Source organism: Maniola hyperantus, chromosome 2 (genome assembly GCF_902806685.2).
Source record: "Maniola hyperantus chromosome 2, iAphHyp1.2, whole genome shotgun sequence".
NCBI lineage: Eukaryota > Metazoa > Arthropoda > Insecta > Lepidoptera > Nymphalidae > Maniola > Maniola hyperantus.
The window spans coordinates 6,203,309-6,218,108 of NC_048537.1; the positions used below are offsets into that span (position 1 = coordinate 6,203,309).

Below are 14,800 nucleotides of genomic sequence, written 5' to 3' on the forward strand. Positions count from 1 at the left end.
TATAGTATATAAGCAAGTATCAATAGTAAATGGTAAACAGTACAGTGTGGTAGGTATAGTATAAAAGTAGATTCCAGTAGTATAGATTACCAGCATGATAAACCTGTGTGGTTTCGGCTGGAATTTTTCTCAACATTTCTTTTTGCAACTTGTATATATTTTTCCAAATTTTGAATAAAGAAATTTTTAAAAAAATGTAACTGCAAAATACAATGTAATATTATGTTCATGCCTGTTGTTTTTAGTAAACAGAAAGTTACGGTAATGCTAATAAATAATTATAATATACTTAATATTAATTCTTAGTAAAGTACTCATCAACCTACGATAATATCTACAATTATGATAAACGTAACACCGTTTTTATGAGTGACATGATTTATTTTTACTCCCAAACATATTTATTTTTGTTTATAATTAGTTATTATTTTACTGACAAAAATTTATTATTGAAATAAATATAAATTATTATAAATATGTGTGTAGGTACTTTTAAGGATTTGTAAGAAAACTAGACTAGTTTTATAAAAATCACTTTTAATACCTTTTAAAACGAAACAATACTTATTACTATAGGACATAGATTTGTTATAAATGTTATAACAAATGCGAACTCTACATTTTGTAGATGTATGTAGTATTTGGATTCGACCAAGACTTTTCTGAAAGAATTACAAAGCAAAAAGAACAGAAAACAAAGGCAGACGAAAACTTAAATCTATTTTTCTCAACAACAAAAAAAGCCAATATTTGTACCTACCTAGTAACCAAAAATGTGACTTTTCTCTTTAAATGAATTAATTTTCTTGCCGACTAGTAATATTACTACTCCCAATTCATAATGCTTGACTATTTACAGCACAGACTACTAGCTTTAATTTTTTTAATCAAGCTCTCACACTGTAGGTATACGGCTTTTTAATCAAGTATACCTACACAACTCAAGATAAATCGAGCATATTAAGTGAATTATCCAGTCTTGGTTTTGTTTCCTTACTGCCTTTGTTTATTAAAATGGTTGGTCATCTCGTGGCTCTTAATATGGCAAATGGCATTTAACAATTCAATAACTTTTACACGTTTGGCCTTTACTAATAAAAATTTACGCACCGCTTTTATCTACATGACTTTATACGTCAATTAATGCATGATAAAAATGTGGATAAACTCTTGTATTTAGCGTGTGCAAATTTTTTTTTGATCTAAATGCCTTAGTAGACTACTTTTAGATTTAGAACAATACATCTGATGCAGAATTTATAGAGTATCCATTGGTTTCAGCTTTGATTTAACTATCTTAAATTAAAATACTTAACACTAAGTAACGAAGCTTCTTGTTTGATTTCTTACGGCACATGATGCTTTAACAGAAATCCTAAGCAGCTTAACCGGACCAACTGGAAAAAAGAACATCATGTTATTGCAATAAAGGAAAATATTCACGTAAATACCCACTTACAGCTGTGACGAAATGTAGAAGAGTGTAATAGAATTACTTAGAAGGTAATTTCAAAAAATGAAGGTAATTTCAAATATTTCAAAAAATAATAGACATAACTACAATCGTGTTGAACCTTTTAAACCAATAGGTTTCTTTATACCTAAATAACTTTAAAGCATGATTTATACATTAGGTATGCTTTAAATATTGAACGCTTCAAATATTGAAGGTGATATTTAAAATTAGATGCAAAATAAATAGCTACCTTTAAAGTTTTTACTATATAAATTAATGTCTGTCCGTCTGATCGTTACCAATACCACAACTTTGTATAGTTGCTGTCGGTACTTGCGTAAAGGTTTCTGATCGGACCATGAACTTACAATAAGTACAAGGCACGTCGCAAGACAACGCATACGGGCATTTGCTATTTCTGAATAAAAACCAAACATTGATTTTTCCCTTATAGATGTTTTATGAATCAAGTATGGGGATCCGCAATCCGCATTCCTTGGAAACCATATTCCGGTTTTGTCAAAATTGTCAACAGTATTATAGTTTAAATAATAATAAATTATTTATAGAACATGATGGGGTTAGGTACGTAACACATGATAATATTAAAGTGATAACTACTTGTCTCTTGGACACAGGTAGGACCATCTAATGTGATGGAAAATTAGTAAACTGACTTATTTACCTAGCCTTGTTTAAAGAGTACCTAAGTAGGTTTTGTATACTATTCGATAGTTTTTAAACTCCATTAACATCTAGCATTTATACAAAGTGATAAGCATTTTACAGCTTCAGAAACCACATAAGGTATCAAATGATTTAGACAACGCTCAACTTTAACTTATATTGCCTCCTAAATGTTATAGATCTGAGGAATTAATTTGATATTGTGACAAAGTTAATAGTGAAAAAAGTCGGTTATTTTAACTTATAGGTCCATTAAGGGTTTGATAAACTTATTAAACATACTATTAATCGTCGGCTTACAGCAAGAACTTATTAATTGCAAAAAAAATATCAAGTACATAAGTACATTTTTTTAATATTCAGCCAAATAATATCTAATTATACAATTTTACGCTTGCCATCCAGAAACTCTCTTGAGTTTATATGGATGTTGCACATTCCTCTTATAATACTAAACCAAACTAGATAATAACTAGGTACAAATCAAAAGTGGTGAAATCTATGCGATCATTTTTAATAATTATGAACTCATAAAAACTCAAGTTTTTTTAATATAGCAAGACGTCAAGACGAGTTCTGTATATCTCGACCATATTTTGTTGAGTTCATAGATACCCAGTTCTATAGTTTTAAGACGATTTCTATTGGAACCCAGTTCATATTTGTGGTAAACTGTAGATAATTTGTTGCAATTAATGAGTTCTTGCCATAACCGACGATTTTAAACCAAAAAGTATACAATAGTAGGTATAAGATGAGGCTAAATATGATTTATATACAAGATGTGTAGATCTATATATAAAGTTAACATAAACATGGTGCATAATATATGTATAATATATACCTATATCACAATGGAAACTTACCTATGAACTTCGACGTATTTAGATGGCAGGTGACTGCAATATGATAAAAGCAAAATGAATAGAAGCAATATAAATAAATATTAAATAATGATATAATATTATATAAATGAATAAAAATATTTCTTTTATGTAATAACTGCAATGATAAACTATATAAATATGAATGAAAAACGAGTTAACAATCTACTTTAAAAGTTTAAAAAAAGAGCTGATTAGATTGCACTAGTGACTTCGACAAGTAGGTACCTATGTTAGCTGTAGGTCTCCATTCTTGGGACGTTATCAACTTTCTCGTTTTACTTTTTCAATTTGAAAAGTTACACTTGGGCCTCAGATTGATCTCACAAATTAGTATGCGAAGCAAAAAACATAAAAGCGGTTGGAAGCTAATCTGGATGGAACTTGATGGAAACATTCTTTACCAGGCCAAGGCCTACAAGCGCGCAATAGACCCAAAGATGACATCTTCAAAATGTGACGCCACTCCACTTAGGACGCAATATTATTTGTTGTGTGTATGCCTATCTCATTAGTAATTTATTAGTTATATTAGTTTGATGGAATGAGTTATCTCACGAAATCCGTTTAGCTATGTTTGTTGCTGCACCTGCATTTTATTTTATGCGTAGGTAAGCTGGGGTCAATATTGTTTCACGCCAGAAGTCATAGCCAACAAGGTTTGAGTTCCCACTTTCCACTGAAGCGGAGACGATTGGAGCAAGGTGGAGACGTGCAGGAACAACCGAATCAGATTATTAACAGATGACATGTTACGTTATCACAATATGACATGACGATGAAAATCTGATTGGTCCATTCTTGCACGTCTCCATTCGTTTCCTTTTCAGTGGAAAACTCCATTAGGCACGGTACGTCCGGAAATATGTGTTCTATCGACTAATCAGATCCATAATAGATGGCGTGAAAAATTTATCTCGTGGTGACGAGATGTGTTGAGTCAACCAATCAGATCTTCAAAAGGTGTTTTGAAGATCTGATTGGTTGACTCAACACATCAGGTCCGTGCACTGCAATAGTTCTATGATAGCTGAACGGAATTCTTGGGACATAGACTTAAATTAGTTAATGTTAATAGTTGTTAGTATAAGCCTTTACCGGTCAGATTGTACTGTGATTCGTGTTGGTACTGACTGGTGTTTCTTGTAGGCGAGAGCACCGACAACTCCGGCGCCGACTGCTCCTACCTTCGCTGCTTTCAAACCTAAAGCACCTATAAGAAGAAATCAAAATATATTTCCTAATCAATCACAAAAAAATTAAAGCTAGTCAAAAATAACTGGATAAGTATTTATAAGCCCGCGCGGAATTGTGCCAAAGATACGGACTGCATTTCTGTGTAGAAACTTGAAACGCAAATAGTTAGTCCGCCATATTATCCGCGGTAAAGTAGGTATCTCTAAAGAATTTTTATTCACATGCTTAAATAATAACGATTGCTTATTTTCATTTATACATTATCAACGGTATTGTTTACAATAATTATTTACTACGAGATATTATAAGGGTATATTGCGCTTAATTTGTGATCGCTCTTGGAATCACACTTGATCTGCTTAGGTGATGATTGATAATACAGTCTTCGGTAGTGGGCGCCTTTCATGAAAATTACACTCTTTTTACTCTTTTTACTCTTTTTTTTAATTTTACTCTTGTTTTGAAAGTAGGTAAGTACCCATTTTGTAACCGGGGAAAACGGAAGTCAGAAGGGCATTCCATATGCAAGCAGTGCGTATTAGAAACGAGGAAGCGAATTGCTTCGTACATTCATAGATTTAACAAAAGAAAGATTTTTCTTTAAAAACTTCAGACCAACTTCGCTGAACACTATTCTAGAGGGATTTGCGACCGGGTTTTGCAAAAAAAGATTCTATTTTAAAAGCAACAGTGTCTTCTTTTGCTTGGGTTTGTCTAGAAAGTTTTTACAAACTTGCCTTACTAATTCTTGAGGGAACAGTAATCATAATAAAGGTTCACATTCTTAGATAAATTTCTGTTTTTTTACGAATAGCAACGAGCAAGCAAGTCACTTGATGTTTATTGATTAGTGCAGACTAAAAACATTTGCAATGCCAAAACTGCCAATCCACTGCTGGCTTGTTTGTCCGCCCCTCGAATTACCTCAATTCAAAATTGGGAACGCCGCTGCCCGTTGGTTGGTAGTCGAAACCTAAACCAAACAACTAAGTAGTGATGACGAAATTGGTTTTATCGACGTGCGTAAAAAAAAGAAAAGATGCTGTGTGGTCAATCTAAATCTCCTTTTATTTAAAAAGGAAAAGGTGACTGACTGACTGATCTATCAACGCGCAGCTCAAACTACTGGACGGATCAGGCTGAAATTTGGCATGCAGATAGCTATTATGACGTAACCATCGGCTAAGAAAGGGTTTTTGAAAATTCAACCCCTAGGGTTTAGTCCACGCGGGTGAAGTCGCCGGCATAAGCTAGTTTCTTAATAAAGTCTCACCAAGGAGAAGTTTCTTCTTAAGTAGCAGCAGACCCCTCTTCGTTCTTGCGCTTCTCTCATGTTCTGGCGTGTCGATCAGCGACTCGTGAACATCCTGAATATTTTGAACTTCTTCCGCAGGATAATATTCGTAATGCACGCTCGCCGTAACTGCGGCCACGAGGCAAGCCAGAATGATGATCGTGGAAGACTGCATTTTTCAGGTTCCTGTGAAGGAAAACAAACATCTTAAGCATAATGTACTAAAATAATAGCCACATTGCCAGCGCCTATTACATAATATTAAGCAGGTAGGTATGTGCCGGCCAAATGATGATAAACAAAAGGTTGATTAATAAAAAATCTCAAGACTCGGGGTGACTCGGGTGTTTATGAAGTAAGTACCTTCTCAAAATCTTGTAAGGGCACTCAGGTTAAACTGATGCAAAATAGGTTTCTATATACATCGTATCGTGGTACTGTCTTACTTTTACTATGATCTTCAACAGCGAATTACTCTTCTCTGTGAATAAATTACTAAATTGGAATACATTTTGTAAATATCAAACAGCAACATTACATTATTGTTTTCTTTATTGACTATGTCCAACAAATCCGGTTCAGACAGCAAAAATTCAATATTCCAAACAAAAATCAGTACCTAATGTTAAAAAGATTCAAACGCGGAAAATTTACAGAATACGAAATATTCCGAACGTGAGGCAAACGCAAGGATGATTTAATACACAGCATACTCGCTGGCAAAATATGTCCCTACATACTTCGGTAGTGAATTTTATAAAATTTTAGACTAGTGCATCCTCGTCTTATAACATAAACTAAGTAACACTCCATTCGCATCGATTTTTTTCCGATCCCGTTAGAATTTTTTTTAATCCTCCCTAATATTTAGTTATTATAGAGAATTTTTAAATGCTCTACGCCAAAATATGTATACTTAGGTAGAATAAATAATAATCTACTAGTCTAGTGTAAATAAGACTTTTCCATTACTCTCTGAAGTTTAACTTTACGTTAGACTCGTCCAGTCCGCACGGGTTGGTGCTATGGGTTGGTGGCTTACCTATTCTGTCAATGTACCTACTTATCCAATTAATGATTGTAACAAACCTTCCTCATGTAATGATGATATGTCTATTGTATTGTATAATCTAGGACAGTTACTATATTTTTGTAGGTTTGTTTTCGTAATTTGTTTGTATTCGTACAAATTACGAAAACAAACTTACAAAACTCAGTCTTATAAAATTCTTAGTAGTGTTATAACTTTGAACATACGTAATTACGGAAAACATGTTTGTACTCTAATTTTGAATGCCCATGCACCTTCTCTGTAGCTGCAATCGTAAAAATACCTAAGTCATCTTGATTTTGAATTTTCTACTCATGGACCTTTAGGTAATATATAGTTCTACTTCGAAGGGTTAGACAAACGCACAATAGGACTTTATGTTATACCCAATGATAGAGATTTTCTTTTTCTGTAGAGAAGATGACATGAACTTTCCCTATGTTGAACACACGTTTGCAGTGTTAGTGCAAAACTAATAAATTCATCCAGTCCATGACAAGCGGTTCAAGTTACTTATATACGCTACGGTTACTTATATAATTATTAACTTTGACTGTCAATAAAAGTAAAATGTGTTACAGAAGTCACAGTTTCTTAACTTTGGATTAGATTGGACCTTACGTATGAATATTGACTTACAAGTTGCATCCAGATTCCAGCCCGCTTGGCTGGATGCATTCTTAATAGTGGTTGGCTTATTTCAAATAACTTTAGTTTTTTAAACACGAATAATTTTGCAAAAATCAAACATTGATTTGCGTTGTCGCTCAAAACAAAGCGCATCTCGCTCAAGAAAAGGTAGGTATGTCCCAAGTGCCCACGACTTGATGCTACAGTTCTTGCTATTCACGAAGGCAAATGGACTTTACTTGTGTTACGTCGGATACGCGGGCATTGCGTGTGTGCGTGCATGTCGGACCAATCAAACGCACATATTTAGTGTACCTTACTTATACCGATACGACTTAAACACAAGCATGGGTCACTCGCCTTCGTGAATTGCAATAACTGTACCACATACACTTTTAAATTAAAATCCTATTTTCTTGGAAAGTTACAAAATATTTGAACATACCAAATATAAATGTATATTTGTGAAACATACGACTGATTGAGTAAGAGCAAAGTTTGAGATGTGAATCACCATATCGCACATCTTACAACAAAGTGAGAAAATATAACCTCTAGGTTAACTACCCGGCCGGCTACTTGGTACTAGTATCGTTTGTTTACCCGGACAGGTCAACCTTGCCACTATCACAATAAAGATCTTACTGACGCATTCTGTACCATTTCGTAACTATTGTTTACATCCATACTAATATAATTATGCAAAAGTGTTGCTGTTTGCTAGCTTTTCACGGCCCACCCGCTTAGTTTAGTACACAGATACCTAGCTTACAGCTCAGGGACGGAGATAGGCATTTTATCCCACAAAATCAAATAGTTCTCACGGAGTTTTAAAAGTCCCATCTGTTGAACCTATTTCGACGAAATTTTGTACAGAGATAGATAGCTTGCATCCCGGGGAAAGACGTAGGCCTATTTTTCGCTCTGGAAAATCAAAGAGTTCCCACGGGATTATCAAAAATTTAATCCACGCGGACGAAGTCGCGGGCATCATCTAGTAATGTTATATAACATTGATCAGCTACTTCTACATTATAAAAACATAGTAGACCTTCGAATACATGAAATGTGTGATGGTTATAATTGACATTATTATTTAAAGTAATCTACATCATCTGCAAGAACCTGTTATGTTTAGGTAAAGTTTGAACGTTGATCTTTATCAAACCTTCATATCTCTCAGCAAAGGATAAATAAAACATTAAAAAAACTAGTCAAGTTCGTGTCAAGGTGTAAGTTAGAGTTCCGTAGCCATGCTAATAAAATTGCTAACTACTTTGGCGGTCATTATTTCTTAAACGGTGGTTATATTTTTAAATTAATTTAAAAATACCAAAAACTGTCTACGAAACCTCATAATCATTTCAAAATATCTATTTATCAAGGTTTCACAGGAGGCAGTAATTCATATTCAGAAGGTATCCTGAAAAATGTATTTTGTTGAAAATTTAAATATTTATTGCATCTGCTCTCATATTTTGTTTTTGAAAAAAGCAATGATACAGACGGAGAGACGGACTGGATGAAACTATAAAGGTCCCTTGTTATTGTTTTGGGGATTTACGATATAGAAGAAACCTACATGGGTACAAACAACCTTTCTAGATTCAAATTATTATAATTATTACTAAAAGTTTTAGACCCAGCATTTTGAGCTATACCTAATTGTAAGTTCATAATTATGTCAGTTAGTCAGTATGTCCTTTTATACCTATATTAAGGTAACAATTACGTATTCGCAGTATACCTACGAGTAATATGTATATATGGGCATGCAGCACCATTAGAAGTCCAGCTAATAGATACATAAGAATGAAGGTCCATTATGACTCAAGGTTCGTTTTTATTGCCTATACCTAATTGCTTACAAATTAACATAAGAAAGATCTAAGTAGATATCGTGATGACCTACGTTTTGTGTGCGTTACCTACTGAAGGTATGTGCTTGTAAGTTGTAACTTGTAACTATTGGTTGGCTATTAGATTAAGGTCATTAATATACTAGTACAAGGTAATGCTCAAGGCATATTGGAGCAGAGTCTCAATCAGAGTCAAAACTTATTCCAACAAAATTTCTAAAGGCAATTTGTTCTTAAAAAATCATGTTATTCTACCAGCTTTTATCTAGGTACAAGCACATTTCTATCATTATGGTTTTGATTTGGCGGTGGAAATTGAAATCTTTTCGAACCGATATTCTATATAGAGCGGAAGCAGCTTCTGTACGTCTACGAGGGAGCATTCCTCGGAAAATTGAGACGTTTCTATTTGCTTTTCCGTTCAACATCTCTTTGACGATCCGGTCGCGGTTGGCACGAAGAAAACATTTACTTCTTGTCTGAAATACACGTACCTCTCGAATACAGATCTATTGCAGCCTCTACGTGCTCCGAGTATCTATTCATTTATTTTTACACCGCAATGCATAAAAATAAAGGATTGTTAACTATAAGATTCCAAATATATATTTTAAAGAAACTGTTTTTATTTTATTTATCATTCTAGCTGATGCCCGCGACTTCGTCCGCGTGGATTTAGGTTCTTGAAAATCCCGTGGGAACTCTTTGATTTTCCGGGATAAAAAGCAGCCTATGTCCTTCCCCGGGATGCAAGCTATCTCTGTACCTAATTTCGACAAAATCGGTTGAACGGATGGGCCGTGAAAGGCTAGCATACAGACAGACAGACAGACGGACAGACAGACACACTTTCGCATTTATAAAATTAGTATGGAAGTATGGATTATTACCTTTGGATTCCACTAATTTAATGATTGAATTACACTTTAAACAAGTTTTGACTCAAGTTTTGATACACTCAACATTTAATTAAAGGTTTTGCCAATTGCCGTTATTAATAACAGACCATTCAAGTTTCTTAAAAAATGTTGAGGTATGATGTTAAAATTTAAAACCTGATAAATTATAGAATTGTAAAATATAAAAATTTAACGTGTATTAGGTGGATAAAGACATGTCCTCTATATTAAACCCTTAGGTACTCGTATTTCCCGTCGAATCACAAAATACTGAACTTTATTTTGATCTTTCTTAGCAAGAAAATTAATCCTAACTCATTTGATTCATTGTCTCTAGTCTTTATAAGTATTCCGTGACACTAAAACAATACCCATTTATGTAACAACGAACCCAACCTTAGTTACAAAACCTATTAGGTAGGTATACGTAATTGTAAATATTTTAATTATTCCGTACGCAACACCACTCGTTCACAATTCGTAATTGACGATCCCGATTTGACTACTTAATTATCATGCTCTACCTTGGTAGCTTTGTTTGAACACAACACAGCACTGCAGCGGTCACTAACTCACAGATGACAATGAGGAGGCATCGAATTCTTTTATAGATTGCAAATGTATTAGCTGGTGGACGGTGGTAGGGAAGGTTGGCGATGCACACGCGAGCCCACGAACACGAAACGCATAGAGTTCATGGAAAAAACGACAGCTAAATCAAACAAATTCGTAGTCACTGATTTTACCTAGAATCTACGAAACTAAGAAAATATTTATTTATTCTGGTTACCTTTACAAGGTGATTAACCTATTTAGTGTTAGGTACACAGCATCACGAAAACTTCTTTTTGAACCATCTTTCATTAACATCTTCGTTATATCGCATAGCATTAGCATGTGGTCATGTGACTGACTTAATTGAAACATAAGCACCAAAAGATGCTGGCTAAGCATAGTACGCGACAGGTAGAGATGGATATCGGGGAGGGAACACCCCGCACTCCCGCGCAGCCCACGCGCTAACCAGGAGCGGGCGGGATGTATGAGGCGGGAGTCACCCGCCTCATACCCCAATTGCCATCTCGACTTGTGACTATACTTATAGCACCAACAATGGGCAAGCTGAAGTGGCAGTAGGCTATGCTTATCGTAAAGGCGATGGCCGTTGGAACCGAAAGTACTAGAATCGTAATGTACGTGGGGAACGATGGACCGACGATATAAAAAGCATGGTGGTACTCATGGTAGCGCCTATAAATGGCGCTCACGAATTATCGGCTTAGCCATGGCTAAGGGACAGTACATGAATCGTCTATCAAAACGGAAACGGAACGGAAAGCAAATGTTCATCGCACCTATATTATTAGTGTACTACTAGTTCCTAGTTTTCCTTATTTTTAGGGTTCCGTACCTCAAAAGGAAAAACAGAACCCTTATAGGATCACTTTGTTGTCTGTCTGTCAGAAAGAGACCTACAGGGTACTTCCCGTTGACCTAGGCTCATGAAATTTAGCAAGTAAGTAGGTCTTATGACAGACATTAGGAGAAAAATCTGAAAACCGTGAATTTGTGGTTACATCACACAAATAATTAAATTGTGGTCATGAACTAAAAATTAGTATTTTAAATTTATGAAGGAAGATAACTATATCAAGTGGCGTATCATATGAAAGGGCTTCACCTGTGAATTCTAAACATAATATCATATTTTTTGAATTATCATGCAAAATTTGGAAAAAATACGATTGTAGTACAGAACCCTCGTTGCGCGCGCTTGACTTGCACTTGACACGTGATATCCATCTGTAGATACGAGGGTATCCAGATAAGGTAGCGTCATCCGAAAATTGTTGTATTATAGGTTGATCGTAATCAATTTTTTCTACACGTCATCTGCATTGAATGGTACAGGTCGTCCTTAATAAAATTAAAACCCGGAAGATAGGCCCTGAAATATTTTTTTTAATTATTGCTTGGTGATCCGATTCCAGGATTCCATAAGACGGCTTTCAAGTACTTATTAAAAAAATGGGGAAACAAACATCGAAGGCTCTTCAACAAAAGTCTTTATATCGAAATGCCTGAAGCGCTAAAAACAAAACTGGCACAGATAATGACCCTTAGCTAGGAGCTAGCGAAAGAAGAAGGAGAAAAATAGATAGGGACCTACTTAAGTAATGGTAAAATGGCGAAATGTTGAATTAAATCACTATCGTAATATTAACAGGTGATACCGGAATTAAAAATATTAATAATTTAAGATGTTCAAGAACTAATTATGTATAAAGATCAGCTAGGCATTTATTATATAAATAGGTCATTGTCAGTAAGTAGATCCCAAGGATATTAATATTGCAACATTTCGCTGCATTTAAATTCTCTAAAATCACAATATAAAAATAATAATTTTAAGTAGCTATTTTAAGGCTAGATATTATGGCTCTTCAACAAAAGTCTTTATATCGAAATGCCTGAAGCGCTAAAACAAAACTGGCACAGATAATGACCCTTAGCTAGGAGCTAGCGAAAGAAGAAGGAGAAAAATAGATAGGGACCTACTTAAGTAATGGTAAAATGGCGAAATGTTGAATTAAATCACTATCGTAATATTAACAGGTGATACCGGAATTAAAAATATTAATAATTTAAGATGTTCAAGAACTAATTATGTATAAAGATCAGCTAGGCATTTATTATATAAATAGGTCATTGTCAGTAAGTAGATCCCAAGGATATTAATATTGCAACATTTCGCTGCATTTAAATTCTCTAAAATCACAATATAAAAATAATAATTTTAAGTGGCTATTTTAAGGCTAGATATTATGATAATGTTTGTAATTTATACTTACTTAGCTTCGTTTAATCATACGATATTATTTTCTAATTCAAAAATGTTCGTCGCGAATACGGTGTTTGACAACTAGATAGTCAAATCAGTAACTTTTTAGTTTTTATCAAACGTTAAGAACGCGCGTCTAGTAGGTATGCCGTATGCGAGATTTTATGAAATAATGGTATGTGACGTCACATCGTAATGACGTACTTTTTTAGTTTGTTCAATCCGCACTCTGTAGGCTGATATTATTGTGATGATGATGATGATGGCTAAAATTATCTATAAAATAGGTACCTTCGGAGTAAAGCTGATTTTTGATTAATAATAATTATTATAGTTTTATGGTAAAGTATAAACCTTGTAACTCACACTACATAAAGTTGCAAAAGAAGAACAAGTAAACACATTAAATACTTACTATTACTTGAATACCACGAGTTGATAGTGCATTTACGAGCGCATTACACCTGTGAGTTAGTGTTTGACGACCTCCTAGAAATATGTGTAATGTTCAAATTCAAACAAATAGACCCTCAAGTCGGTTCGATTTCGCAAGGACATAGTACCTAACTAACCCATGGACCACATTATTTCGAAATCACAATAAATTAAATATTATGGTAGGTAAAACCCAATCGAAATCAACCAATCCAAATACCAGCGAATCTATGAATCATTACAAAAAATTAATAACATTTATTATCGTTAATAAAATTGTTTTATAGTAAAGGTCATGCCAATAATTCTAGCCTAAATATTATGAACCCTTTCCTGTTAAGTATATCAAATATACAAAAAAATTTAGAGCAAAACAATACAATAAAGAGATCAAATCGGTACCTAATTGTTAACGTTTTTTAGGGTTCCGTACCTCAAAAGGAAAAAGGAACCCTTACAGGATCACTTTGTTGTCTGTCTGTCCGTCTGTCTGTCGTGGCTGCCAAGAAAACCTTATAAGGTACTTCCCGTTGACCTAGAATCATGAAAATTGGCAGGTAGGTATGTCTTATTGCACAAGTAAAGGAATAAATTAGACAACCGTGAATTTGTGGTCACATCACAAAAAAAAAACAAATTTTAAGCATCATAATTTTTTATTTATCGTGCAAAATGTCATAAAAATACGACTGTAGTACGGAACTCTCGATGCGCGAGTTTGATTTGCACTTGGCCGGTTTTTTTCCAAATAACCTTATACTGCTGGTACGGAACTAGAGATATAATAGCAAGATAAGGCAAATACTACATTAGGGAGGTTTATTATAAAATTTATGAATTAAGGTAAGTAATGAACGAATACAACGAAGGCTAATCTACATCTACTTATAATTAAACTGTAAATGGTCAATTCCTGTACAAATCTAATCTAAATCAGCCTATGCTGTCCCACGTCTGGGCAAAGGCCTCCCTCCGATCCTTCCACAATTTTCTATTTCGTGCCTCTTCAGGCCACGTAACTGTAAATTTATCTAATTCATCACGCCAACGTCGCCTCGGCCGACCACGCTGGCGTTGATGATTCTGGGGCGTTCAAAAAGAAGCAGATAGAAGCTGTACAAATACATTTTGAAAATTTTAAAAACCGGAAGCTTTGTTATGGATATAACGTCTGTCTGTCTGTGCACGCTTCACGCTGAAACTACTGAACGGATTTGAACGGAACTTGTTACTTGACATACTAAGTACAGCTAATACGATTACTTCGGGTCATTATAAAGGATAGCTTTTATTTCAAAAACAATACGAGAACAATTTTTGTCGATTTGACACTATAATTTCATGTTTGAATCGATTTGCCTCACATAGGTAGATTGTATATCATTCATAATATTTTACAGGGAAGGCTTAAAAGTTATAAGTATTCTAACTTAATACATTCATATTTGTCCGTGAAATGAGCATCATCATCATCATCATCATCAACCGATAGACGTCCACTGCTGGACATAGGTCTCTTGTAGGGACTTCACACGCCACGGTCTTGCGCCGCCTGAATCCAGCGGC

General features: G+C 34.5%; 1 protein-coding gene across 2 annotated transcripts; it reads right to left on the minus strand.

The window, feature by feature from the left end:
• Window positions 1-518: 518 nt before the first annotated feature.
• LOC117987429 (uncharacterized) lies at window positions 519-10,573 on the minus strand. Of its 2 annotated transcripts, XM_034974442.2 has the most exons (5): window positions 10,482-10,573; window positions 5,498-5,704; window positions 4,162-4,240; window positions 3,010-3,042; window positions 519-1,397 (listed from the first exon to the last, which is right to left on the minus strand). In XM_034974442.2, exons 2-5 carry the CDS (start codon window positions 5,691-5,693, stop codon window positions 1,385-1,387), a joined length of 321 nt encoding a protein of 106 aa, XP_034830333.1. In that variant the 5' UTR covers window positions 5,694-5,704; window positions 10,482-10,573; the 3' UTR covers window positions 519-1,384. The 2 variants fall into 2 exon arrangements, with proteins under 2 accessions (XP_034830333.1, XP_034830342.1); XM_034974451.2 differs by lacking the exon at window positions 3,010-3,042.
• Between the last annotated feature and the right edge of the window lie 4,227 nt (window positions 10,574-14,800).

What these genes read in the sequence shown, in the direction of transcription:
- LOC117987429 (XM_034974442.2), bottom strand. Translation starts at nt 5,693, where the DNA reads ATGCAGTCTTCCACGATCATCATTCTGGCTTGCCTCGTGGCCGCAGTT. An exon ending in TAAGAAGAAACTTCTCCTTG is followed by an intron (nt 4,241 to 5,497) that starts GTGAGACTTTAT and finishes TTCTTCTTATAG; the next exon opens with GTGCTTTAGGTTTGAAAGCA. An exon ending in CTCGCCTACAAGAAACACCA is followed by an intron (nt 3,043 to 4,161) that starts GTCAGTACCAAC and finishes ATCATATTGCAG; the next exon opens with TCACCTGCCATCTAAATACG.